At 45.4% G+C, this 27,710-nt stretch overlaps 1 protein-coding gene across 1 annotated transcript in view; it reads right to left on the bottom strand.

Annotated features, from left to right (window-relative positions):
* Positions 1 to 27,710, bottom strand: part of DNAH8 (dynein axonemal heavy chain 8) — a 9,979,189-nt gene that overhangs the window by 4,720,929 nt on the left and 5,230,550 nt on the right. Inside the window, exon 40 of the mRNA XM_069236651.1 lies at positions 13,155 to 13,354. Coding sequence (XP_069092752.1) covers positions 13,155 to 13,354 — 200 coding nt within the window. The remainder of the gene's footprint in view (positions 1 to 13,154; positions 13,355 to 27,710) is intronic.

Below are 27,710 nucleotides of genomic sequence, written 5' to 3'. Positions count from 1 at the left end.
TCTCAACTGGCCAAGGTTAGCCTTATTGTCCTTCGTTTGGGGGGGGGTTGTGTGAGAAAGTAGCCTCTTTCTAGCCTTGTTACCCCCACTTTTGGCCTGTTTGTGAGTGTATGTCAGGGTATTTTCACTGTCTCACTGGGATCCTGCTAGCCAGGGCCCAGTGCTCATAGTGAAAACCCCATGTTTTCAGTATGTTTGTTATGTGTCACTGGGACCCTGCTAGTCAGGACCCCAGTGCTCCTAAGTTTGTGGCCTATATGTATGTGTTCCCTGTGTGGTGCCTAACTGTCTCACTGAGGCTCTGCTAACCAGAACCTCAGTGGTTATGCTCTCTCATTTATTTCAAATTGTCACTGACAGGCTAGTGACCAATTTTACCAATTTACATTGGCTTACTGGAACACCCTTATAATTCCCTAGTATATGGTACTGAGGTACCCAGGGTATTGGGGTTCCAGGAGATCCCTATGGGCTTCAGCATTTCTTTTGCCACCCATAGGGAGCTCTGACAATTCTTACACAGGCCTGCCACTGCAGCCTGAGTGAAATAACGTCCACGTTATTTCACAGCCATTTTACACTGCACTTAAGTAACTTATAAGTCACCTATATGTCTAACCTTTACCTGGTAAAGGTTAGGTGCAAAGTTACTTAGTGTGAGGGTACCCTGGCACTAGCCAAGGTGCCCCCACATTGTTCAGAGCCAATCCCCTGAACTTTGTGAGTGCGGGGACACCATTACACTCGTGCACTACATATAGGTCACTACCTATATGTAGCTTCACAATGGTAACTCCGAATATGGCCATGTAACATGTCTATGATCATGGAATTGCCCCCTCTATGCCATCCTGGAATAGTTGGCACAATCCCATGATCCCAGTGGTCTGTAGCACAGACCCTGGTACTGCCAAACTGCCCTTCCTGGGGTTTCACTGCAGCTGCTGCTGCTGCCAACCCCTCAGACAGGCATCTGCCCTCCTGGGGTCCAGCCAGGCCTGGCCCAGGATGGCAGAACAAAGAACTTCCTCTGAGAGAGGGTGTGACACCCTCTCCCTTTAGAAAATGGTGTGAAGGCAGGGGAGGAGTAGCCTCCCCCAGACTCTGGAAATGCTTTCTTGGGCACAGATGTGCCCAATTCTGCATAAGCCAGTCTACACCGGTTCAGGGGACCCCTTAGCCCTGCTCTGGCGCGAAACTGGACAAAGGAAAGGGGAGTGACCACTCCCCTGACCTGCACCTCCCCTGGGAGGTGTCCAGAGCTCCTCCAGTGTGCTCCAGACCTCTGCCATCTTGGAAACAGAGGTGCTGCTGGCACACTGGACTGCTCTGAGTGGCCAGTGCCACCAGGTGACGTCAGAGACTCCTTGTGAAAGGCTCCTTCAGGTGTTGCTAGCCTATCCTCTCTCCTAAGTAGCCAAACCCTCTTTTCTGGCTATTTAGGGTCTCTGTCTCTGGGGAAACTTTAGATAACGAATGCAAGAGCTCATCCGAGTTCCTCTGCATCTCTCTCTTCACCTTCTGCCAAGGAATCGACTGCTGACCACGCTGGAAGCCTGCAAACCTGCAACATAGTAGCAAAGACGACTACTGCAACTCTGTAACGCTGATCCTGCCGCCTTCTCGACTGTTTTCCTGCTTGTGCATGCTGTGGGGGTAGTCTGCCTCCTCTCTGCACCAGAAGCTCTGAAGAAATCTCCAGTGGGTCGACGGAATCTTCCCCCTACAACCGCAGGCACCAAAAAGCTGCATTACCGGTCCCTTGGGTCTCCTCTCAGCACGACGAGCGAGGTCCCTCGAATCCAGCGACTCTGTCCAAGTGACCCCCACAGTCCAGTGACTCTTCAGTCCAAGTTTGGTGGAGGTAAGTCCTTGCCTCACCTCGCTGGGCTGCATTGCTGGGAACCGCGACTTTTGCAGCTACTCCGGCCCCTGTGCACTTCCGGCGGAAATCCTTTGTGCACAGCCAAGCCTGGGTCCACGGCACTCTAACCTGCATTGCACGACGTTCTAAGTTGGTCTCCGGTGACGTGGGACTCCTTTGTGCGACTTCGGGTGAGCACCGTTTCACGCATCCTCGTAGTGCCTGTTTCTGGCACTTCTCCGGGTGCTACCTGCTGCTGAGAGGGCTCCTTGTCTTGCTCGATATCCCCTCTCTCTCCTGGTCCAATTTGCGACCTCCTGGTCCCTCCAGGGCCACAGCAGCGTCCAAAAACGCTAACTGCACGATTTGCAGCTAGCAAGGCTTGTTGGCATTCTTTCGGCGGGAAAACACTTCTGCACGACTCTCCACGGCGAGCGGGATCCGTCCACCAAAGGGGAAGTCTCTAGCCCTTTTCATTCCTGCAGAAACCTCAGCTTCTTCTGTCCAGTAGAAGCTTCTTTGCACCCACAGCTGGCATTTCCTGGGCATCTGCCCATCTCCGACTTGCTTGTGACTTTTGGACTTGGTCCCCTTGTTCCACAGGTACCCTAGATTGGAAATCCACAGTTGTTGCATTGTTGGTTTGTGTCTTTCCTGCATTATTCCTCTAACACGACTTCTTTGTCCTTAGGGGAACTTTAGTGCACTTTGCACTCACTTTTCAGGGTCTTGGGGAGGGTTATTTTTCTAACTCTCACTATTTTCTAATAGTCCCAGCGACCCTCTACAAGGTCACATAGGTTTGGGGTCCATTCGTGGTTCGCATTCCACTTTTGGAGTATATGGTTTGTGTTGCCCCTATCCCTATGTTTCCCCATTGCATCCTATTGTAACTATACATTGTTTGCACTGTTTTCTAAGACTATACTGCATATTCTTGCTATTGTGTATATATATCTTGTGTATATTTCCTATCCTCTCACTGAGGGTACACTCTAAGATACTTTGGCATATTGTCATAAAAATAAAGTACCCTTATTTTTAGTATAACTGTGTATTGTGTTTTCTTATGATATTGTGCATATGACACTAAGTGGTACTGTAGTAGCTTCACACGTCTCCTAGTTCAGCCTAAGCTGCTCTGCTAAGCTACCATTATCTGTCAGCCTAAGCTGCTAGACATCCTATACACTAATAAGGGATAACTGGGCCTGGTGCAGGGTGCAAGTACCCCTTGGTACTCACTACAAGCCAGTCCAGCCTCCCACACCCATAGGGAGCTCAGACAATTCTTACACAGGACTGCCACTGCAACCTGAGTGAAATAATGTCCACGTTATTTCACAGCCATTTTACACTGCACTTCAGTAACTTATAAGTCACCCATATGTCTAACCATCACCTAGTGAAGGTTAGGTGCAAAGTTACTAAGGGGGTGATTCCGACCCTGGCGGTCATGGACCGCCAGGGCCGGGGTTGGAGGATGCACCGCCAACAGGCTGGCGGTGCATCAAGGGCAATTCTGACCGCGGCGGTAAAGTCGCGGTCAGAAAAGGGAAACCGGCGGTTCCCGCCGGTTTTCCCCTGCCCCTGTGAATCCTCCACGGCGGCGCTGCATGCAGCGCCGCCATGGGGATTCCGACCCCCTTCCCGCCAGCCTGGTTCTGGCGGTTTTCACCGCCAGAACCAGGCTGGCGGGAACAGGTGTTGTGGGGCCCCTGCAGTGCCCATGCCAATGGCATGGGCACTGCAGGGGCCCCCTAACAGGGCCCCACATTGATTTTCAGTGTCTGCCTAGCAGACACTGAAAATCGCAACGGGTGCAACTGCACCCGTCGCACACTAGCAACTCCGCCGGCTCCATTCGGAGCCGGCTTCCTCGTTGCTGGTGCTTTCCCGCTGGGCGGGGCGGGCGGCCTTTTGGCGGTCGCCCGACAGCCCAGCGGGAAAATCAGAATGACCGCCGCGGTCTTTTGACCGCGGTACGGTCTACTGGCGGTTCCCGCCAGGCGGGCGGCTTCCGCCGCCGGCGGGGGTCAGAATGACCCCCTAAATGTAAGGGCACCCTGGAACTAGCCAAGATGCCTCCACATTGTTCAGGGCAATTTCCCCGGACTTTGTCAGTGCAGGAACACCATTACACGCCTGCACTACATATAGGTCAATACCTATATGTAGCTTCACAATGGTAACTCCGAATATGACCATGTCTAAGATCATGGAATTGTCCCCCCAAGCCAAATCTGGTATTGGGGTGCCAATCCCATGCATCCCCGGGGCTCCAGCATGGACCCCAGGTACTGCCAAACTAGCTCTCTGGGGTTTTCTCTGCAGCTACCGCTGCTGCCAACCCTCAGACAGGTTTCAGCCCCCCTGGGGTCTGGGCAGCCCAGTCCCAGAAAGGCAGAACAAAGGATTTCCTCTGAGAGAAGGTGTTACACCCTCTCCCTTTGGAAATACGTGTTAAGGGCTAGGGAGGAGTAGCCTCCCCCAGCCTCTGGAAATGCTTTGAAGGGCACAGAAGGTGCCCTCTTTGCATAAGCCAGTCTACACCGGTTCAGGGATACCCCAGCCCCTGCTCTGTCACAAAACTGGACAAAGGAAAGGGGAGGGACCACTCCCCTGTCCATCACCACCCCAGGGGAGCTCCTCCAGTGTTTCCCAGACCTCTGCCATATTGAATGCAGAGGCGTGAGGGCACAGTGGAGGGCTCTGAGTGGCCATTGCCAGCAGGTGACGTCAGAGACCCCTCCTGATAGGTGCTTACCTGGTTAGGTGGCCAATCCTCATCTGAGGGCTATTTAGGGTCTCTCCTGTGGGTTTCTCGTCAGATAACGAATGCAAGAGCTCACCAGAATTCCTCTGCATCTCTCTCTTTGACTTCTGCCAAGGATCGACCACTGACTGCTCCAGGACGCCAGCAAAACCACAAAAAAGTAGCAAGACGACTACCAGCAACATTGTAGTACCTAATCCTGTTGGCCTTCTTGACTGTTTCCTGGTGGTGCATGCTCTGAGGGCTGTCTGCCTTCACCCTGCACTGTAAGCCAAGAAGAAATCTCCCGTGGGTCGACGGAATCTTCCCCCTGCTAACGCAGGCACCAAACTTCTGCATCACTGGTCCTCTGGGTCCCCTCTCATCTGGACGAACGTGGTCCCTGGAACACAGGAGCTGGATCCAAGTGACCCCAACAGTCCAGTGGTCCTTCTGTCCAAATTTGGTGGAGGTAAGTCCTTGCCTCCCCACGCCAGATCACGGTGTACTGCGTGATCTGCAGCTGCTAGGGCTTCTGTGCAGTTTTGCAAGGAGTCCTTTGTGCACAGCACATCCCAGGTCCCCAGCACTCCGTCTTGCATTGCTCAACTCGCTGAGCTGACCACCGGCTTCGTGGGAACCTCTTTTGTTGTGTTGAGATGACCGCCATGCTCAGATTTCTTGAATGCCTGTTCAAGTGCTTCTGCGGGCGCTGCCTGCTTCTGTGTGGGCTCTCTGTGCTGCTGAGTGCCTCTGTCTCCTCCTCCAAGGGGCGACCTCCAGGTCCTCCCTGGGCCCGGGCAGCACCCATTTTCTTCAACTGAGACTCTTGCAGCTAGCAAGGCTTGTTTGCAGTCTTTCTGCGTGGAAATTCCTGGCACCTTCCGTTGTTGCAGAATCTTCAGCTTCTTCCACCCGGAGGCAGCCCTTTTGCATCTTCATCCAGGGTTTAGTGGGCTCCTGGCCCCCCTGGACACTTGCGTGACTCTTGGACTTGGTCCCCTTCCTTTACAGGTCCTCAGGTCCAGGAATCCGTCTTCAGTGCTTTGCAGTCAGTTGTCCTTGCAGAATCCCCTATCTCGACTTTACTGTCTTTCTGGGGTAGTAGGGTAACTTTACTCCTACTAGTCAGGGTCTTGGGGTAGGGTATCTTGGACACCCTTAGTGTTTTCTTATACTCCCAGCGACCCTCTACACAGTACACTAGGCATGGGGTCTATTTGTGGTTCGTATTCCACTTTTGGAGTATATAGTTTGTGTTGCCCCTAGGCCTATTGTTTCCTATTGCATCCTATTGTATTCTACAGTGTTTGCACTACTTTTCTTACTGTTTACTTACCTGATTTTGGTTTGTTTGTATATTTTGTGTATTTTACTTACCTCCTAAGGGAGTATATCCTCTGAGATACTTTTGGCATATTGTCACCAAAATAAAGTAACTTTATTTTTAGTAACTCTGAGTATTGTGTTTCTTACGATATAGTGCTATATGATATAAGTGGTATAGTAGGAGCTTTGAATGTCTCCTAGTTCAGCCTAAGCTGCTCTGCTGTAGCTACCTCTATCAGCCTAAGCTGCTAGAACACTCCTAATCTACTACTGAGGGATAACTGTACCTGGCACAAGGTGTAAGTACCATCAGGTACCCACTATAAACCAGGCTAGCCTCCTACAAATGGGGAGTGCCCCACATGCTGAAAATAGTTTGCATAATGTTATTATAAGAGACCCATTCCTAGTTTTCCTCAAGGACTCTACTTAGAGAGTCTGCTTGAATGTTTTGAACACCTGGGAGATGGGTTACAGTGATCCGCAAGTCGCTGGCTATCAGCCAGTTCCAAATTATCTGGGCAGCATGAGACAATGACCTGGACCTTGTTCCCCCTTGCTTGTTCAGGTAGTGTATGGATGTCATGTTGTCTGTCTGAATAAGCAGGGATAGCGTCTTGAAGGACGTGAGAAAAGCCTTTAGTTAGGTGAACTGCTTGGAGCTCGAAGAGACTGATGTGATATGTCATCTCCCTCAGACACCATGTTCCCTGGATTTGTAGGTGATTCATATGCTCTCCCCAACCTAACAGAAAGGCATCTGTGACTATCGTCTGAGAAGGAACATCCTTATGAAACTCCATCCCTTAAAATTGGGTTGTCGGAGAACACCATCTTAGGGACTATTTTGCTTTGGGAGAAATTGTGATCTTATTCTTCTAATTTCCAGAATATAGATCCTACTCATCCTCCAGACACTCTTCAAGTGGACTCATGTGGAGACGGGCATTCAGAGTCAGAAAAATGTATGAAGCCATCAAGTCAAGGAGATATGACACTGTTCTCACTGTGGGAAGTGAGACTTTAATGAATGACACTTCAGACGGATTGATAACAGTGTCTCCTTTAAAGGATACACTCTTGTTTGTACAGTCACAATGGCGGCACCTAGATAATGGAGAGACTGTACTGGAGTAGAGGTCGATTTGTTGTGATTGACATTCAGTCCTAATTGGTGGAGGACATTGCTTGTCAACTGATAATGAAGTTGGGCTTTTTGTGCTGTTGACGCTTTGATCAGTCAATCATCTAGATGTGGATAGATGAATATTTTGAGTTTTCGGAGAGGTGCAGCAACCACTGCCATGCACTTCCAAAAAGTTCTGGGGGCTGATTTGAGACCAAACGGAAACACTCTGCACTGGTAGTGATTGTGACCTATGACAAACCTCAAGAATTTGCGGAACATGAAAGTACGCATCTTGAAAGCTTATCAAGTAGACCCAGTCCTCTTGGTGTATTTGGGGATAAATCTGATGCAGTGCAAGCATTTAGAATGTTTCTCTCTGAACCCATTGGTTGGCTAGTTTCAGATCTAGAGTGAGTCTGAATCCGTTTTTATGGTCTTTCCTTTTCACCAAAAAATCACAGGAGTAAATCCCCATGCCTCGTTATTTGGAATGAATGACTGCCACCACTTGCTTTGCAGAAGGATGTTCTCTTTTGAGCACAGCCTCTGCGGATGTTGATTGGATGGTTTTGGTCGGATATTTGGAGGAGGACTGGTAAACCTGAGACAATAGCCGTTCTGTGCAGTATTTAAAACCCTGGTGTCTTTGGTGAGGGATTGCCACTCTGCCAGGAAATGAGATACTTCCCTTTGCAGGAGCAAGTAACGAAAGAGGCGTAATGAAGATTCATTGTTTGGAGGCTGTTGTAGTTTTTTCCCCTTGAGCAGGCTAATGGCTAGCCCTTCATCTGGGTTGGCGATGTTGTTGCTACTGAAAAGGTCTTTGTTGCTGCTGTTCTTTGTGACCTTGGTACTACTGAGGGGTTTGAACCCTTTGCGGGTGAATTCGTTGTTGAGAAGGCTTGTAGGTATCCCTTTCGATGTTCTTTTTGTTTTTCTAGACATACCTCCTTCAGGATCTCCATCTAGGACTTCATCTGAGTCATCTCATCATCTGTATGACCTCCAAATAAGGTGGATCCTGAGAATGGAAGATTAAGAATATTGTATTGTATTGTAATGTAATGGTATTTATATAGCGCTTACTACCCCTGGCGAGGCGTAAAAGCGCTTTTCAGCGAGTAGCATACTCTGGAACCCAAAAGGAATTAGTGGTGGATAAGTATAGGAAAATATTAGTACAGTTTTAGTATTATTATGAGTTAATTTGATCCGCGGATACGTGAGTTTGTTAGTTGGATTGACTGCAGTAATGGAGGGGAGGAGGAGGGAAGAATCCAGAAGTGTTAATTGGGAGTTTATGGTAATAGGATTTAGGCTTGGGATGATTAAAGGGAGATTATAGTAGTAGGGTGAGATAAACGAGGGAGAATTTAGTAGGGTTGTTTGTGAGATCATGGTAGTAAAGTGAGGTTTGGGTGAGTTAGATGTGGAAGAGGAGGGAAGGGCTTAGGCAGGGTTATTTAGGAGATGAAAGTAGTAGAATGGATCTGGGATTAGTCCGAGTGGGAATAGAGGATAGATTGACAGAGACATGACATATGGTGATGGGCAGAAAAAGTGTGATATAAAATGAGAGCATGGATTCATAAGTATCTAACAACTTATCTAACAACTTATCTAGGAGTTATGCAATGACCTATGAACATGTTAAGCATAGAATAACATATATATATATATATATATATATATATATATATATATATACACACACACACACACACATACACACTTGAATACACACACATATGCACACATATATATACATACATATTCATATTCAAACCATGAGTAAATATACATTAGTTAAAAAGGTTTAAAGAGTATTTGTGTAGTTTATTGTTATGACATAGTAGCAATACATATTTTCTAAAGAACTATATATAACTAGAATATACACATAATCAGATAAAAAAATATTTATCAACATAGGCATATGCAGTCCATAGCTGTTTGAATATGGTGGTTATGAAGGAAAGAGCCAACTCTTGAGTAGTTTTATGATGACAAGATATGTTGTTGAAATTCTTATTTAATAGCTGTAAGGCGAAGCCAAGAGTGCCTTCTGAAGGTCAAACCAAGACAGTACCCGTGGGCTGCTAGTAATGACGAATCGGCAGCAGTGCTAATGATTTAGTTTGAGACCTCACTTACCACCTCAAGGAAGTCCTCTTGTCGATCTCTGAGGAGGTCTTCCGCAAACTTTTGTAAAGAGTCCTGTAAGGCTCTATCATATCTGCCAAGAATGGCCAACGCACTTGCTGTTTTCATGGTGGTGGCAGCTGTACCACACACCCTGCACCCCACTAAATCTAACTTCTTACTCTCTTTGTTTGGGGGCACTGTAAATGAAGGAAAAGGAGTGCAGTTTCTTTGTCGCAAGAATGACCACAGAATCAGGAGGAGAGTCTGAACAGATAAACAGTGGATCATGTTCTGGAGGTCTGTACTTCTTTTGTAGTCTCAACTGAACCAATTTGGCTGAAGCCGGTGTAAGGAACAGCTCCATGATCAGTTCCAATAGACCCTTAACCAATAATAGGAGTGGTCTGTACGCTGTATGGTAGAGAAGAGTCTAGAAAATCATTGATGTAGATGGAGTGGGAGCCAGCATTTGAAAGTTCAATTTTGATGCGTCTCTAACACGTGCCTCCTGAAATGTATTGTATGAAGTCATTCACTGGAGAGACCCTTGGTTTGGGAGAATCAGAAAGTGTTGGTGAGTATCTGCCAGCGCTGGAGGAAGAAGACGAAGAATAATAGGTTGAACAACGTCTGGATCATGTTCTAGACCTGGACCTCAACACATCGTGCAGATGTGTGTGTTGAGAGGATGGTCTTGATGAGGAATGCTGGGACCTATGGTGATGCCTGGAATGTTTTGAGTGATTGTAGGAAAGTACTATCTTGCCTGGCATGTTACCCCCATATTTCAATGTATATATGTTGTTTTAGTGTATGTGTCACTGGGACCCTGCCAGCCAGGGCCCCAGTGCTCATAAGTGTGCCCTGTATGTGTTACCTGTGTTATGACTAACTGTCTCACTGAGGCTCTGCTATCCAGAACCTCAGTGGTTATGCTCTCTCATTTCTTTCCAAATTGTCACTAACAGGCTAGTGACCAATTTCACCAATTTACATTGGTATACTGTAACACCCTTATAATCCCCTAGTATATGGTACTGAGGTACCCAAGGTATTGGGGTTCCAGGAGATCCCTATGGGCTGCAGCATTTCTTTTGCCACCCATAGGGAGCTCTGATAATTCTTACACAGGCCTGCCACTGCAGCCTGAGTGAAATAACGTCCACGTTATTTCACAGCCATTTACCACTGCACTTAAGTAACTTATAAGTCACCTATATGTCTAACCTTTACCTGGTAAAGGTTGGGTGCTAAGTTACTTAGTGTGTGGGCACCCTGGCACTAGCCAAGGTGCTCCCACATTGTTCAGGGCAAATTCCCCGGACTTTGTGAGTGCGGGGACACCATTACACCCGTGCACTATACATAGGTCACTACCTATGTATAGCTTCACAATGGTAACTCCGAATATGGCCATGTAACATGTCTAAGATCATGGAATTGCCCCCTCTATGCCATCCTGGCATTGTTGGCACAATCCCATGATCCCACGGGTCTCTAGCAGAGACCCGGGTACTGCCAAACTGCCTTTCCCGGGGTTTCACTGCAGCTGCTGCTGCTGCCAACCCCTCAGACAGGTTTCTGCCCTCCTGGGGTCCAGCCAGGCCAGGCCAAGATCTCAATTGTGATTGTCGAGAAGAAGGTAGAGGCCTCGACGGAGGAGCTTCCACAGGTTCCGGAGCAGGTGGAGGAGGTGGAGTCTTAGGTCTTAGGTGGAGGAGGTGGAGGAGAGTGGCAATAGGAAAGGAGATAATGGAGAATATGCCCTGGAGTATTCAGAGTCAGAAGAGAATGGTAGACGTCCTGATTTTCTAACTTTTTTCACAGGTCTGGATTGTCTCAACATCAACAGATTTCTCACTATCAATTTTCTCCTATGTCTTGATGTCAACATTCTCCTCGACGTCGAAAGTCTCCTGCACCTCGACATCATGGTATACCTCGATGTCAACTTCCTATGTCTAGAAGACGAATGTAGTCTTCTCTTCGACGTCAACTTAGCTCTCGATGAGGAACATGTAGGGACTGTACTTTGTCGCAACGTTGAACCTCCCAACGTCAACCTGGAATGACATCTTTTTTTGATGTGGGCTTTTCTTTTTGGATCTTTCACACCTGGAGCCCTTAGAGGAAGGTGGCAGATTCCTGGGAGATGATTGACTTTCTCCTCACTCTCTGGATGTCCCTCCTTCTGATTGCACCTGTTGTCGGTTTCTCTCCTCTGTACCACAGAGACAAATCTTCTCTCTTTCCTTCAGAGTGTGCCTGGAAAACTCCCTGCAGTGTGGACATCTGTCAGGAACATGGCTCATAGAAATGCAGATGATGTAGACATCACAAGGGTCTTGAATGGCCTTCTTTCTTCCACAGGCAGGACACTAACAAGCAAAGATGGCATTTTATTTACTAAGAAAAAATATTCTCTCAATAAATGACAGAAAAACACTGCAATAGATTAAATCTGTTGAATTAAGCAGTTGTCAAAAACTTCTAGTGAGAGTTTTGAAGAACAAAAAGCCAAAAAAGGCCGAACTCAGTGCTACAACATTCTGTCAGCAGGTAAAAGAACTGAAGCCACCTCTTGGACAAGATGGGATACTGGTGGTCTCTGAGTCCTTAAAGGCACAGAGGTTGTTTTCACATTTACATAAGGGCAGCCTATGGGGCTACACTGTCCTCTTCTCCTTCATCTTTCTCCTTTTAAAAATGGTTTTGTGAATAACATTAAGTAGTCAAATAACTTTTTTCAAATTAATTTGACTTAAATTTAGATGTACGTATACATTCATTACCCTTTTTCAAATGCAATCTGAAGATATTGGCCATTAAAGCTTGTCTTATAGGCTTCACAGTATTCATGTCTTAAGTGTTTTGCCGGGCTCTTCTGAAGAAAGGCGAATATCTACACTTAAGAAGATATATAATAAGAGGTGTTCCGGGGTCCTCACTTGTCGGCGGGACTATTCAAAGCTAATGACTATCAATGGAGATCTCCCTTAGAGAGAACGCTTATTACTTACTGAATGCATGCTTATGCCATTTGAACATGATTTGATAATGTAGTAGCACTAAAACGTATCACATAACTCAGAGTTTAGGATTTCTGGACCCTCGAAAAAAGGAGTAGATTGTTCAGTTGTGAGTGACTTCATTACGAGTTCTCTTCCCTTGTAAGCAGTGTAATGGAGGATATGTCCCATCTTCTTGCAAACCAACCTCACCAAGGCTTTAGGGGCATATTTACGAAAAGTGGTGCTGCACACAGTGCAGCGTCACTTTTCATGAGCCCTTTAATACCCTCATACCCGCCACCATGTATGCGCTGTAATTAAAATACGGCACACCATGGTGCAGGGTGGGGGCAATAGCATCATTTTTTTATGCTATTGATGGACTCTGCAGGAGTAGCACAAACATTTTGGTGCTACTCCTCCAGAGTACTTAGGGGCCCATTGTATTCAATACCATGCCCCCTTTTAACGCCGCTCTGAGCAGGCGTTAAAAGTGCTGAAAGAAATGACACAAGGAAATCTGCTAGATTTCCTTGCGCCATTTTTTCAGCCCCCCTAACGTGGGATTACCCCTTTGCATAATGTAGTCCATAGGGTTACAAAGTAGTGCAATGCATGCATTGCGCCACTTTGTAAATATGGCATGGCGATTTTGGCCTTCTAATACCACATGAGCGTAAAAAAATGACGCTAATGTGGTGTTAGAATGGCGTTAGAGGCTCTTAAATATGCCCCCAAATCTTTCAGCCATATCAGAGGAAAAAACAATGACTATATATATCTTCGACAGTGTCCAGAGGCTCTGAAATCCAGTAGGCTAATACAAGGGCAGTGTGCCATGCTTACCCAGATTTTTGTACGTCTTTTATTTGAAATTTGACATCCAATACAATTTAATGTCATAAGAATTTCATACATTACCTGTTATTAAGCAAAGACCCAAGCATCATTAGGCTTTCCTCCATTAGTGTAATTGTTTCTCCTGCTTCAGCTCCTTTTATCAATAGCTCCCCTCTATTTTTGAAGGGTGAAAAATACAGCATTTGGGTCCCCCAAGTTTCAATAATCTGAGACAATTTGGCTTCAATATCTTTTTCCTTCACAGCGGATATGCAGATGTCCTATAAAGCAAAAGAAGCAAATTCACTATTTGTCGTCTTTTCAACAACAGAAAAGTGGAAATGTAGTCTACTAGCTAAGTACCTACCCTTAGCACAAGAGATCGGCTTCAGCTCTTGACCTGAGGTGTACTTTTGCATAAGGAGCTTAATCATCCCACTTTTAAAACATTGTCTAATGAATTACAATACAGATGTGTACAAAACCATTTGAAATGCATAATTTGATTTGAACCCTGGAATTATACACATACCTTCTATTTTCTTTGCTACTTAAATAACACATAGATCAATAACGTTGAGAATATCATTTATGTACTACCTAGATTCCTCTTAAACATCTGCTGTACAGTGCTACAGTATTTCCTTTTTGACACCCATCCTATACTATGAAAACAAAAACAGAAATATACAAATTGGATTTTACTGTATTTGTTTAGTACCATTAACATTTTTTTAACTTCTTTTAAAATATTTGAAGGAAGTTTTATTTTCATTGTTCACTTCCTTCTGAGTTGCTGATCTATTCCTGGTAGTAATTTTGTAGAGTTCCTACAATTCCACGTGCAATTCCTTTACCTGAAGAACTCTTTAAACTATTGTATTAATTTATCTAGGAAAGAGAAGGTGTGTTGCATCCTGCGTGGTGTGCTGGCCTTTCCAGAGCCCTGCTGTGTGTGTAACGAACAAGTTAATTACTGTGGAAACACCTTATCTGGTAGAGACTGTATTTAGCCTCAGGATTCTTACCGTAGAATATTCCCCAGGTGTCAGGTTGGATCCAAAAGGTTTTCTGAGAAGTCCCCTTGTGCGTCTATAGGTGGCGTTATTTGGCTTCAGGTTGCGTTAGTGTAAGTGGCTGGCCAGGGGATCCCTATGGGCTGCAGCATTTCTTTTGCTACCCATAGGGAACCCATGCAAAGGCTTCTACAGGACTGCCATTGCAGCCTGTGTGAAATGGTGCATGCACCCTTTCACTGCTATTTACACTGCACCAGGTCACTTATACGTCACCCATATGTCAGGCCTTCCAACTTAGAAGGCTGGTTGCAGAGTACCTGTGTGTGAGGGCACCACTGCACTAGCAGAGGTGCCCCACATCATCCAGGACCATTTTCCCGGATTTCGTGAGTGTGGGGACGCCATTGTACACGTGTACTGGACATAGGTCACTACCTATGTCCAGCTACATAATGGTAACTCCGAACATAGGCATGTTTGGTATCAAACATGTTGCAATCATACCCCAAGGCTTTTGCAAGCATTGGTTGTATGATTCCATGCACTCTGGGGGCTCCTTAGAGGACCCCTAGTACTGCCATTACAGTCTTCTGAGATTTTCCACGCAGCCCCAGCTGCTGCCACCTCACAGACAGGGTTCTGCCCTCCTGTTGCTTGGGCAGCTCAAGCCCAGGAAAGCAGAACAAAGGATTTCCATTGGGATAGGGATGTTACACCCTCTCCCTTGGAAATAGGTGTTACAGGCATGAGGAGGGTGGACTCCCAGAGCCTCTGAAAATGCTTTGAAGGGCACAGATGGTGCCCTCCTTGCATAATCCAGTCTACACCAGTTCAGGGACCCCAGTCCCTGCTCTGGCGCGAAACTGGACAAAGGAAAGGGGAGTGACAAGTCCCCTGTCCATCACCACCCCAGGGGTGGTGCTCAGAGCTCCTCCAGAGGGTCACATCAGAGCACTCCCCTGTTAGGTGCTTACCTGGTTAGGTGACCAATACCCCTTTCAGGGCTACTTAGGGTCTCTCCTCTGGTTGGTTCTTCTGATTTGGATTGCAAGACTCCAGCAGGAATCCTCTGCATCCTCCACTTCAACTTCTGACCGAAGAAACTGCATCTGGACCCTCCAGGAACTCTAAAAACTGCAACAAAGAAGCAGAAACGACTTCTTCAACATTGTATCTTCAGCTCCTGCCAGCAACTGCAACTGTTTCCCGGTCGTGCATCCTCAGAGGACAGACTGTCTTCAGCCTGCACCAGAAGAGCGAAGGAATCTCCCTTGGGGTGAAGGAGTCACTCCCCTGCTGCAATGACGACCGGCTGCGTGGATCCCCTCTCCTGCTGAGCTGCACGGATTCTGCATCACGGGTGGTGGACTGGAGTGGTCATGACAGTCCTGACATTCTACTGTCCAACTTTGGTGGAGGTAATAACTTGACTCCCCACACAGGAGAGTACCCCCTTACACTGTGTGTTTTTGTAGTTGCAAAGGCTTGTTGGCATCTTTCCATGAAGTTCTTTGTGCACCTTGCAGCTCTGGCTCCCAGGACTCTATCCTGCGATGCACATCTTCCTGAGTCGTTCTCCAGCGGCGTGGTAGCCTTTGTCGTAGTGCTGCGTGGGCCTCCTTTTGCACCTCCTTTGTCCCCATGCTGTGGGTCTCCTGTGCGCCCTGCCTGATCTTCTGTGGGCTCTCTGAGTTGCTGAGAGCCCCCTCCGATTCCCCCTCCTGGGTAGAGTCCACCTGGTCCTTCCTGGTCCCAGGCAGCGCCATTTTCCGCTAACCACAAGCTTTGCGTGTGCCAAGGCTTGTTGCCGTATTCCAGTGACACAAACGAGACTGCAATCCTCCATCCAGCGTGGGACATCACTTGCCCCAACCAGAAACCCGAAGCCTTCTTCTTGGGTGCAGTACTGACTGTTCTTCTTCAGCGGTGGTTCTTCTTTTGCACCTTCATCCGGGTTAGCAGGGGCTCCTGTTCTCCCTGGACTCTTATGTGCTTCTTGGACTTCGTCCTCTTCTTCCACAGGTCTTCAGGTCCAGGAATGCACTGTTGGTGTCTTGAAGTCTCTTCTGGTTCTTGCATTATCTTCTTTCTCATGTTTCTGTGTGTTATGGGAAAGTTACTGTGTTTTACTCCTGATTTCCTGGGCACTGGGGTGGGTTCTAGTACTTACCTTTGGTGTTTTCCAATACTAACAGTGACCCTCTACACACTACACTTGCCTACGTGGGAAACCGACATTCGCATTCTTCTTTCTTAGTATATGGTTTGTGTTCCCCGTAGGCCCATTTCTAACTATTGAGATTTTTACTAATTGCACTGTTTTCTAACTGTTTTTACACCTGTTTTTGCATACTAGTGTATGTAATTTGTATATTACTTAACTATAACAGGGAGTATGGTCTCTATGGTATTTTTGGCATCCGTGTCACCAAAATAAAGTACCTTTATTTTTGTAACACTGAGTATTTTCTTTCATGTGTGTGAGTACTGTGTGACTACAGTGGTGTTGCATGAGCTCTGCATATCTCCTAGATAAGCCTTGGCTGCTCAGCTACAACTACCTCTAGAGAGCCTGGCTTCTAGACACTGCCTACATTTGACTAATAAGGGATAACTGGACCTTGTATAAGGTGTAAGTACCATAGGTACCCACTATACACCAGGCATTTTGGAGAGATTCCCATGATGCTGCACCCACTTGAACTTCAGGTCCCACTACAGAGCTCACATATGCCATCTGGCATGTTCGACCAGCAGGATGCAGGAGGCCATGAGGCCCAGCAGCCTCAGAGTCATTCTCTCCGATATCCAGGATAGAGGCTTTAACATCGAGATCATAGTCCGAAAATCCTGGACTCGTTTTTCAGGGGGATACGCCCGAAACTACACTGTGTCCAAAGCAGCTCAGATGAAAGGGAGCATCTGAGAGGGAGTCAGATGTGACTTCAGCACGTTTATAGTGAGCCCCATCAAATGCAGGAGGTTCGCCGTAGTCTGGAGGTGGAAGACAACCTTCTGGGGCGTGTCCGCCTTCAACAGCCAGTCGTCGAGGTAGGGGACAACTAGAACCCCTAACCTGCGCAGATGAGCTGCAACCACTACCATCGCTTTCGTGAACACCCAAGGGGGGCTAATAGGCCAAAAGGGATCATGGTGAACTGAAAGTGCTCGTGACCTACCACGAATCGCAAGTAACGTCTGTGGGCCCGCAGGACGGCAATGTGAAAATAGGCATCCTGCAAGTCCAACACTACCATCCAGTTTCCAGGGTCCGGGGCAGAAAGGACCTGAGCTAGGGTTAGCATCTTGAACTTCTCCTTCTTGAGGAAGAGATTGAGGGACCAGCAATCTAGGAATAGGATGAAGGCCCTAGTCCTGTTTGGGCACCAGAAAGTAGCGGGAATAATAACCACAACCTACTTCTGCTGCAGGGACCCTCTCTATGGCTCTCTTGGCCAAGAGAGCCTTCACCTCCTCGCGGAGAAGTGCCATATGATTCTCTGATAGATGATCGTATGATAGTGGCATGGATGTAGGAGAAGACTCGAAGGGGAGGAAGTAGCCCCTCTGGACAATTTGTAACACCCATCTGTCGGTGGTAATGGATTCCCAGTGGGGCAGGTGATGGTGAATCCTCCCGCCAACTGGTTTCGGATGTTCTGATGGACTAGGAAGGCTTGGAGGCAGAGGAGGGGGTGGGGTTGGACTGGGCGGCCCACTGGCTCCCTGATCCACAAGCTCATGGGATCCTGCAGCCGCGCAGGGGTAGTACAGCATGTGCGGGTCAGTAGCCGGGTGGAAAATAACACGGTTGGGTGCCCATTCCGTAGCCACAAAAGGAGCGAAAGGCCAACTGTGGGGTGCAAGGAGCAACTGCAAGGCCAAAGGATCGAGCCGTGGCCTGGGAATCCTTAAAGCGCTCGAGTGCTGAGTCTGCCTTGTCTCTGCAGAGACGGGTGCCATCAAAGGACATGTCCATCAAGGATTGCTGGACATCCCCTGAAAAGCCAGACATCCCCAGCCAGGCATGGCGTCTCAAGGCCATCGTCAATGTAACCAATCTGCCCAGTGAGTCGTTCGTATCCAGTCCACAACAGGTCATGAACTTTGCTGCATCTCTCCCGTCCATAACGGCTTGGGAGAGAATGGTCCGGGCCTCCTCCGGGACTTGAAGCAGCACTTGTGAGACCGTATCCCAGAGAGTATGAAAATATCAGCCCAAAAGGCATGCAGTGTTCACAGACCCCAGCGCTAGACTGGCGGGATAAAACATCTTCTTCCCCAAGTTATCCAGTCTTTTTGATTCCCTGTTGTAAGGAAATGCCTTCCTTGGCATGGTTACCCCCTAACTTTTTGCCTTTTGTTGATGCCAGTTATGATTGAAAATGTGCTGGGACTCTGCTAACCAGGCCCCAGCGCCAGTGTTCTTTTCCTAAACTGTACCTTTGTTCCCACAATTGGCACATCCCTGGCACACAGATAAGTCCCTTGGAAATGGCACCCCTGGTACCAAGGGCCCTGTGGCCAGGGAAGGTCTATAAAGGCTGCAGCATGTATTATGCACCCTGGGTACCCCTCACTCAGCACATGCACACTGCCTCACAGCTTGTGTGTGCTGGTGGGGAGAAAATGACCAAGTCGACATGGCACTCCCCACAGAGTGCCATGCCCTTAACCCACTGCCTGTGGCATAGGTAAGTCACCCCTCTAGCAGGCATTACAGCCCTAAGGCAGGGTGCACTATACCACAGGTGAGGGCATAGTTGCATGTGCACTATGCCCCTACAGTGTCTAAGCAAAACCTTAGACATTGTAAGTGCAGGGTAGCCATAAAGAGTATATGGTCTGGGAGTCTGTCAGTTACGAACTCCACAGTTCCATAATGGCTACACTGAAATCTGTGAACTTTGGTATCAAACTTCTCAGCACAATAAATGCACACTGATGCTAGTGTGGAATTCACTGTAAAATACACCCAGAGGGCATCTTAGAGATTCCCCCTGAATACTAGTCCAACTCCTAGTGCTAGGCTGACCAGTTTCTGCCAGCCTGCCACAACCAGACGAGTTTCTGGCCACATCGGGTGAGTGCCTTTGTCACTTTGTGGCCAGGAACAAAGCCTGCACTGGGTGGAGGTGCTTCTCACCTCCCCCTGCAGGAACTGTAACACCTGGCGGTGAGTCTCAAAGGCTTCTGCCTGTTGTTACAGCACCCCAGGACATCCCAGCTTGTTGAGATACCTGCCCCTCCAGGCACAGACGCCACTTTTGGCGGCAAGTCCAGAGGAGATCATGAGAAAAACAAGGAGGAGTCACCTACCAGTCTGGGCAGCCCCTAAGGTGCCCTGAGCTGAGGTGACCCCTGTCTTTAGAAATCCTCCATCTTGAGATTGGAGGATTCCCCCAATAGGAATAGGGATGTGCCCCCCTCCCCACAGGGAGGAGGCACAAAGAGGGTGTAGCCACCCTCAAGAACAGTAGCCACTGGCTAGTGCCCCCCAGACCTAAACACACCCCTAAATTTAGTATTTAGGGGTGACCCTGAACCGAGGAAATGAGATTGCTGCAACCTGAAGAAAGAAGTACTGCTGACCTGAAAGCTCAGCAGAGACGACGGAGACACCAACTGACTTGGTCCCAGTCCTACTGGCCTGTCTCCAGACTCAAAGAACCTGCACAGTGACGCAGCCAACGGGACCAATGACCTCTGAGGATTCAGAGGACTGACCTGCACCTAAAGGACCAAGAAACTCCCAAGAACAGCGGCACTGTTCAGAAACCGCAATATCTTTGCAACTTTGAACCAACTTTTAGAGACTCTCACTTCCCGCCAGAAGCGTGAGTTTCACACTCTGCACCCAACGCCCCCTGCTTGAGTCCAGGACAACAAATACCACAGAGAGGAGTCCCAGGTGACTCCAATGACGTGTCACCCTGAGTTGACCCCCCTGCATCCCCACAACAGCGCCTGCAGAGAGGATCCAGAGGCTCCCCCTGACCGTGACTGCCTGGTAACAAAGGAACACGACGCCTGGACTGAGCACTGCAACCGCAGCCCCCAGGACCGAGAGGAACCACCTTCTAGTGCAGGAGTGACCAGCAGGCGGCTCTCATCCTAGCCCGGTTGGTGGCTGGCCCGAGAAGCCCCCCTGAACCCTGCCTGCATCGCCTAAGTGACCCCCGGGTCCCTCCATTGCTTTCTATAGCCAACCCGTTGCCTACTGCAGCCGGCTACCCCTGTGCCGCTGAGGGTGTGTTTTGTGGGCTTGAGTGTGTCTCTCCCAGTGCTCTACAAAACGCCCCTGGTCTGCTCCCCGAGGACACAGGTATTTACCTGTAAGCAGACTAGGACCAGAGCACCCCTGTTCTTCTTAGGTGCCTATGTGCTTTGGGTCCGCCTTTGACCTCTGCACCTGACCGGCCCTGTGTTGCTGGTGCTGTGGCTTTGGGGTTGCCTTGAACCCCCAACGGTGGGCTGCATATGCCCAGGAGACTGACTGGGTAAGTGCTTTCCTTACCTGAGAAACCTAACCAAACTTACCTCCCCCAGGAACTGTAGATTTTTGCAGTGTCCACTTTTAAAATAGCTTATTTTCATTTTAACCAAACTGAGTGTACTACTGTTTTAAATCAAAGTTCTATACTTACCTGTGTGAAGTACCTTGCATTTTATGTACTTACCTCAAATCTTGAATCTTGTGGTTCTAGAATAAATTAAGAAACAATATTTTTCTATATAAAACCTACTGGCCTGGAGTTAAGTCCTTGAGTGTGTGTTCCTCATTTATTGCCTGTGTGTGTGTACAACAAATGCTTAACACTACCCTCTGATAAGCCTATCGCTCGACCACACTACCACAAAATAGAGGGTTAGTATTATCTTATTTTGCCATTATCAACCTCTAAGGGGAACCCTTGGACTCTGTGCACACTATCTCTCACTTTGAGATAGTATATACAGAGCCAACTTCCTACACCTGTCCAGGGGAGCGGTAAGGAATGCGCCAGAGGATAACGAAGCCTGAATGACAAGGCTCTCAGCCGTAGGGTGTTCCGTCAGGAATTTTGGGTCGTCGGCGGAGGCCGATGGCTCTGGGCAACTATCCTATTCACAGGAGCACCTTTGCTGGGTCTTGAACAGGTACTCAGAAGGACGTCCGTAAGGGCTTCATTGAAGGGAAAGGGGAGTTCGGAATTGGAGGTCCCAGGCTGAAACACCTTGGTCAGGAGGTTAGTCCTGACCTCCACAGAAGGAAGCTCGAGGTCCAAAACCTCAACAGCCCTTCTCACCACCATAGAGTATGACGCTCCCTATTTCGAAGCCATGGTAGGGGGAGAAAGCATGCCAGTGTCAGGGGAGGTGTCTAACCCGCTGGCGTTGCCCAAATCCTAAAACCAGTCTATGTCAGGGTCAAGCTGGTATTCTAAAGGGTCCAGCGACCCCTCTACACTACCCCCATATCTATACCCATAGCAATAAGGGTCAGGATCAGCCCTGGGCGCAGGAGAGCCATTGAAAACAGAATCAGCGTCAAGAGTTGATCAGTCTGCTCAAATATGAGGTGCATGACCTCATAAAATTTCTTGAGTTGGACAGGAGTGGCACCGGCTCCCGGAAAGTCGGGGAGGGGCGGAGCGGTCCCAGATGGAGGCTCCGAAGACGGAAGCCTAGAGCGTTTGGCCTTCTTCGACTTGTATGACAATGCTGAGGCACTTGTTGACCATGTATACAAATATCATAAAGAAAGATTCTTTCCAAAAGTTCCTACAATAGAAAAAAACAAAACAAATATTTATCAGTAGTGGAATCAGAGATAGGCAGTAGTACGAAAGAATAACAGTTCATAAAATTCCAATTTTTTTAATTTCAATTCAAACAAATCAATGGCCTCCCATCTGATAACAATTATTTCCCCTTGTTCCCTCAGAATTCAAAATATGAGTCAATTTCATTCAAATTTACAGATAAATCAAAGAATAATTCCAGATAATTTTCCTAGTCCCTTGTTATTTATTCTTGACAGGTCCTCCAACCATCTTGTAAACTTATACTTGATAAAAAATCCAGTATCCTTGCAACGACCTCACAGCCAACACGTGTTTCGTCGCTTGACTTCTTCAGGGCTGAAATTTAGTCGCTTCTTATGACAACCTTCCTAGATCCCAAAAATCATCAAAACACAATAGAGTTGTGTTTCAATCAAAAATAAATACTGCCAAATGTTCAAAACGTACAACTAATCTGAAAATAAGGAACTCAATCGAAAAACCCTACTTGGGTGATTAGTATCCTAAAACCCAGTCATATCTCAAAGTAATACCTTGTTAATATATGAAAGCACCTATTGTGATACCAGACCCAACACATGCAAATACCACCTAAAGTGCCAAAGAGAAAGTGGCTAGTATTAGGACCACATATGCAGCCAAAATCATAATAATGTAAATAAGTGAACAGAAAACTTGAGAGATTACATAAGGTAGAAAATAATATAACCAGGCAGAAATTAAAGTGAAATGTGACCCGTTTACTGTCACGTTATATCCATAAACCACAAAACGAATAACCCATCCCGGAATATCCAGTCAAACTTTGCCTCAAACAAGACTGTATCAAGAGACTCCGTATCTTAATCAAAACTTGGACCCACAATTAACGAGTTACGAAAAACCAAACGCTGTCCTCAGCTCTATAAACAAATATAACGTAATCCCTTCAATAACTGTCCAAAGGAAGCATAATCTTATTAGGCATAGGTAATAACACGGAGTCAGCAGACACCATTTTCATATATTCAACAACCCGTGAGAAACCCTAATAAAATACCTGGTATAAATATGTTACTTCTCTCCACAGGCACCTGCAGGAATATACAATCAACAACAAAAGGCAACTCATAACTTGAAATAAATGCACATTCTAAACATATAGGAAAAAACTTTTGAGTGCTCATACACTGACACACATCGTTGCCTTGATATGTACTTCCGGGTTTACAATAGTAGACCCGTTTTAATAATGAACAAACAATTCAGTGGGGCACATCAACAATCAATGTCTAAACTATTATATTATCAAAATGAGATGACATGAGAGAATCTAGTATGATCAAACTAAATTGCTAATTGATAAATCTTCCTTTTCTGAAATAAACAATAACTAACCAAAGAGAAAAACCATGTACTCATATAAAACTAACCAAACAGAAATGTCCATGCAAATAGAGAATTTTAATACAAAAGAATATATCATATTATACACATAGACATATAAACATATATACACAACATGTAGAAAAAGAATGAAAAGCCATCAGCCTACACATAAACATATAAACATATATACACAAAATGTAGAAAAAGAATGAAAAGCCATCAGCCGACACGTGTTTCGTCCTGACTGGACTTCTTCAAGGCTGAGAGAATCACAACATATAACAATCAATTATAACAAATATATATATACAATACATACAAATATTAAAATAAATACACATCCAATATTTTATCCTTTCCCTTTCCAAAATACAAAAAACTGATAAATTCTTTGGTCAATTAAGTACACAAGCTCTTAAAAGTGCATATTATTTATACTATTTCTCTTGGTTTGAAGCTAAACAAGAAACTTCAGAGAAAAGGAAGAAAACCACCACCACAACCTCAGTGGTGAAGTGTTTATTTGAAGTATCCAACAATATATTTCCCATGTCCCCAAGGATAGGTCTGTTGAAGCCACAGCGATAGTTAGCCATGCAACATGCAAGCCCAAGTGTAAATGAATTTCTTTTTCGTTGGCATTTGATCAATTTATGTCTACAATTTCTTTTCTTTCAAACGTAAACTACTTATAGCCCAGAATAACCCCTCATTGTGTAATGGTGAGGAAAGAGAGTCTAATAAATATATACCTTTATTTGCTTCTATGTCCGTATAATCATATACCATTTATCATCCTCTATGAAGAAGGAGGGGGAACGTGATAATTTAGTTACTCCCATTTCACTTGGCAAAATTTAGGGAATGCCAATAAAGTGTACTGTAGTGCAATTACTGACCTGTTTTAATCATAATCAGTCACTTCCTTGCTGTCTTCAAAATGAATCTAAATTACAGGAACCGTAAACCTCATGTATTGAGGAAACAACTGAAATATAAATAATTACAATAAATCCAATGTCCTCCCTAAAAGGAACTCAATTCCTATGTGATCATCTTTTATACCAATGTCTCCACACTATCCTGGTAATGGAGCCAGCATTCTAATAGTGCTCCGTTTTTCATTGAATTCGCAAATCTCATGTATTAAGGAACCAATTGAAATACAAATAATTACAATAAATCCAATTTCCTCCCTAAAAGGACCTCAATTCCTATATAATCATTTTTTATACCAATGTCTCCACACTATCCTGGTAATGGAGCCAGCATTCTAATAATGCTCCATTTTTCATTGAATTACATAGAATACATTTCCCAAACTTCTACCATACACTTACCTATATGCCTCTCTCTCTGTTCTTAAATCTCGTCCCTGTTCTATTTCCCGATGTATATCAGCGAGAGCATCGAGGGCCTCTGTACCTCGTCTCACTCTCCCCGACTTTTCCAAAGGAAGTGTACATCCCTCGCCGGCATTTTGCGCGCCACATTAGTACTCAAACCGAGTTCATTAGCACTAACAACGGACAGAAGCTTACCCATAGAACCACGGCGGCCATTTTGAAGTGGTTCCTATTGAGTGAAAACTAACACAAAGTCAGGACGAAATCTCGTCTATATCGTATGTAGACATTCTAAGACGACGATTTCAATACTTCAAATCCTTCGCCGTTATTTTAAACACCGCGTTAGCACTTCAACATAATTCATTAGCCGGAAAAGAAAGAAAAAGCACCTGCCTATGGAGCCGCGGCGGCCATTTTGAAGTGGTTCATATTTTGTAAATATTACCCCCCAATAAAGACAAATTGTCACCTATTTGCCAACCAAAGAAATACATTTTCAACCACCCAATATCATGATGGTAAAGTAATTTCTACCCCCAGTATGTACACAAATGTCACCTCAGTGAACATATAGAGTGAAATCGTAACCGGTCTTCCCAACATATAGAAAATTCAAATGAGAAGGGAAAGAACCCTCCCTATCTTTCAAGGACACGAAATAGAAAGGATATTGACAAAGTTAGTGACTCATATCATTTGTGTGTTGTTCTACATTCATAGTATGCCAAATGGATATATTCAGAGGAAATGGTACAACTCATCATCCAAATTCATGCCCATTGCAATCGTTCTTAATTTGATAATCCATTTTGCTTCATTTTTACGCAAGTCCAATGTTCTGTTGCCACCCCTAGCGTTCACCGGGATTTGATTTATACCCATATATTTTATTAATGGAACCTCAGTTACTGGATGTTTATCTTTAACATGCCGTACTAGCGGTGATGCTATGTCATAATTTCTTAGGGCTCTGATATGTTCTTGAATACGTTCCTTCAAGGGCCTTATTGTGCTGCCCACATATATCTGGCCACATATGCATTCCAATATGTATACCACAAATTTCGTATTGCAGTTAATAAAAGTGGAGATTTTATATTTGTCACTACCATTGTAGCTGAATTCAGTGGTTTTATGCAATGCCATACTGCACATATTACAATTACCACACCTATAGAAACCCGCAATTTTATTCGGAAGCCATGTTGTTTTACTTTCCATTAGAGGTGGTAAGAAACTTTTACAGACTTCATTTCTGATAGTTTTACCTCTTTTATGAATCATTTTAGGTTTCTTAGGAAGTAAAGCAGCAAGTGTTTCATCTGTCTGTAGAACATTCCAATGTTTACATAGAATGTGATATATATTGTGACTGTTTTGGCTATATGCCGTACAAAAACTCATTGCTCTGTATAGTGAACTGTCTCGCATCTTTGCCTTTTGACCCAGTAGGGTGGTTCTACATGTTTGATCAATCTTTTTCCTTGCTGTTTTGATGACACGCTTGGAATAGCCTCTCTGTGTGAATCTATCTTCCAATTTATTTAGTTCTATGTTGCATACATTGGGATCGCTGCAATTTCTTTTCAATCTGGTCATTTCCCCAAATGGGATGGCTGAAATTTGACTTTTAGGATGCGCACTTTCTGCATGTAATACCGAATTGCAGGCTGTTGGTTTGCGGTAAACTTTCGTATGAATCTTATTATCTGTGACGGATATCTCTAGATCTAAAAAACAGACTTTGTTCTTGCTGAATTCATACGTCATTTTAATATTGAAGATGTTACAATTAATGTATTCATAGAATTCCTTTAATAGTTGTTCCGATCCAATCCAGATCATTAAAACATCATCAATATATCTTCCCCAGAAGAAAATGTTGTCGGTAAATACAGAGGGGCCCTTCTTCCAAACATGTATTGCTTCAAAGAAGCCCATATATATATTCGCATATGAAGGAGAGAACCGTGAACCCATAGCTACTCCTTGTGCTTGCTTGAACCACTGCCCCTCATGTAAAAATACATTGTTTTCCAATGTAAATTCAATCATACATAGTATCATATCAGTATGTTCCATGTATGATGCAGATCTCTCAGACAGAAAATGCCGTACTGCTTGTAAGCCCTTATCTTTAGGAATACATGTGTATAAGGAAGATACATCTAAGGTAACCAGCATCATCTCTGGAGTCCAGTTCACGTCCTCCAGCTTACAAAGAACATCCTTCGTGTCCTGTAGATATGAAGGAATGTTTTTCACAACAGGCTGCAGATAGCTATCAATGAACTCGGAAAGTCTCTCCGTAGGCGCTCCTATTCCCGATATTATGGGTCTGCCTGGTGGTGAAATGGCACTCTTATGTAGTTTAGGTAATACATATATACAAGGTGATGTAGGATAAGGATTGAAGATATATTTGAATTCAAAATCAGAAATTAACCCCTGATTGCACCATAAGAATAATAGTTTTTCCAATTCATCAACAATCTTTTTAATGGGATTACATTGCAATTTAATATATGCTCTACTATCAGATAGTTGTCTATCTATTTCTTGAACATAGTCTGCTCTATCTAAAATCACAATGTTTCCCCCCTTGTCTGCCTCTTTAATCACTATATCGTGATTACTTCCTAGTTCCTTGAGAGCCAATCTCTGTTTATTTGTTATATTAAACGATTTGTGAAAGTTGCCACTTTTAATTTGTTTTTGTAGTTTGCACAAATCTTCTTTCACCAATCTCCCAAATACTTCTATGACATTGTTACTGGGTAATTTGGGGGTAAAGCTAGATTTAGGTTTGAGGCCACTATTTAAAGATGTATCCTGAACAATTTTGAGGTCATTTAATAGGTCTAGCCTGTCCATGTTGTTATCATCCATATTTTCTAAGGTGAGTAAAAGTTAAATGTCTGCAATATCTTTGATAGTATAATTACTCACTGTAGTACTCATTGTGGTATCTAAAATTGTCTCTGTATGCTTTTCTGTCTTGTCTGCAAAATATTTTTTGAGTTTCAACTGTCGAAGAAATTTAAAAAAGTCAATGTGTACTTGCGTCATGTCACAAAGATTAGACACACAAAAACCCAATCCTTTGCCTAACAC

This window comes from Pleurodeles waltl, chromosome 5, assembly GCF_031143425.1.
Source record: "Pleurodeles waltl isolate 20211129_DDA chromosome 5, aPleWal1.hap1.20221129, whole genome shotgun sequence".
NCBI classification, from domain to species: Eukaryota; Metazoa; Chordata; class Amphibia; order Caudata; family Salamandridae; genus Pleurodeles; species Pleurodeles waltl.
This window is presented reverse-complemented; position numbering and strand designations above follow the sequence as displayed.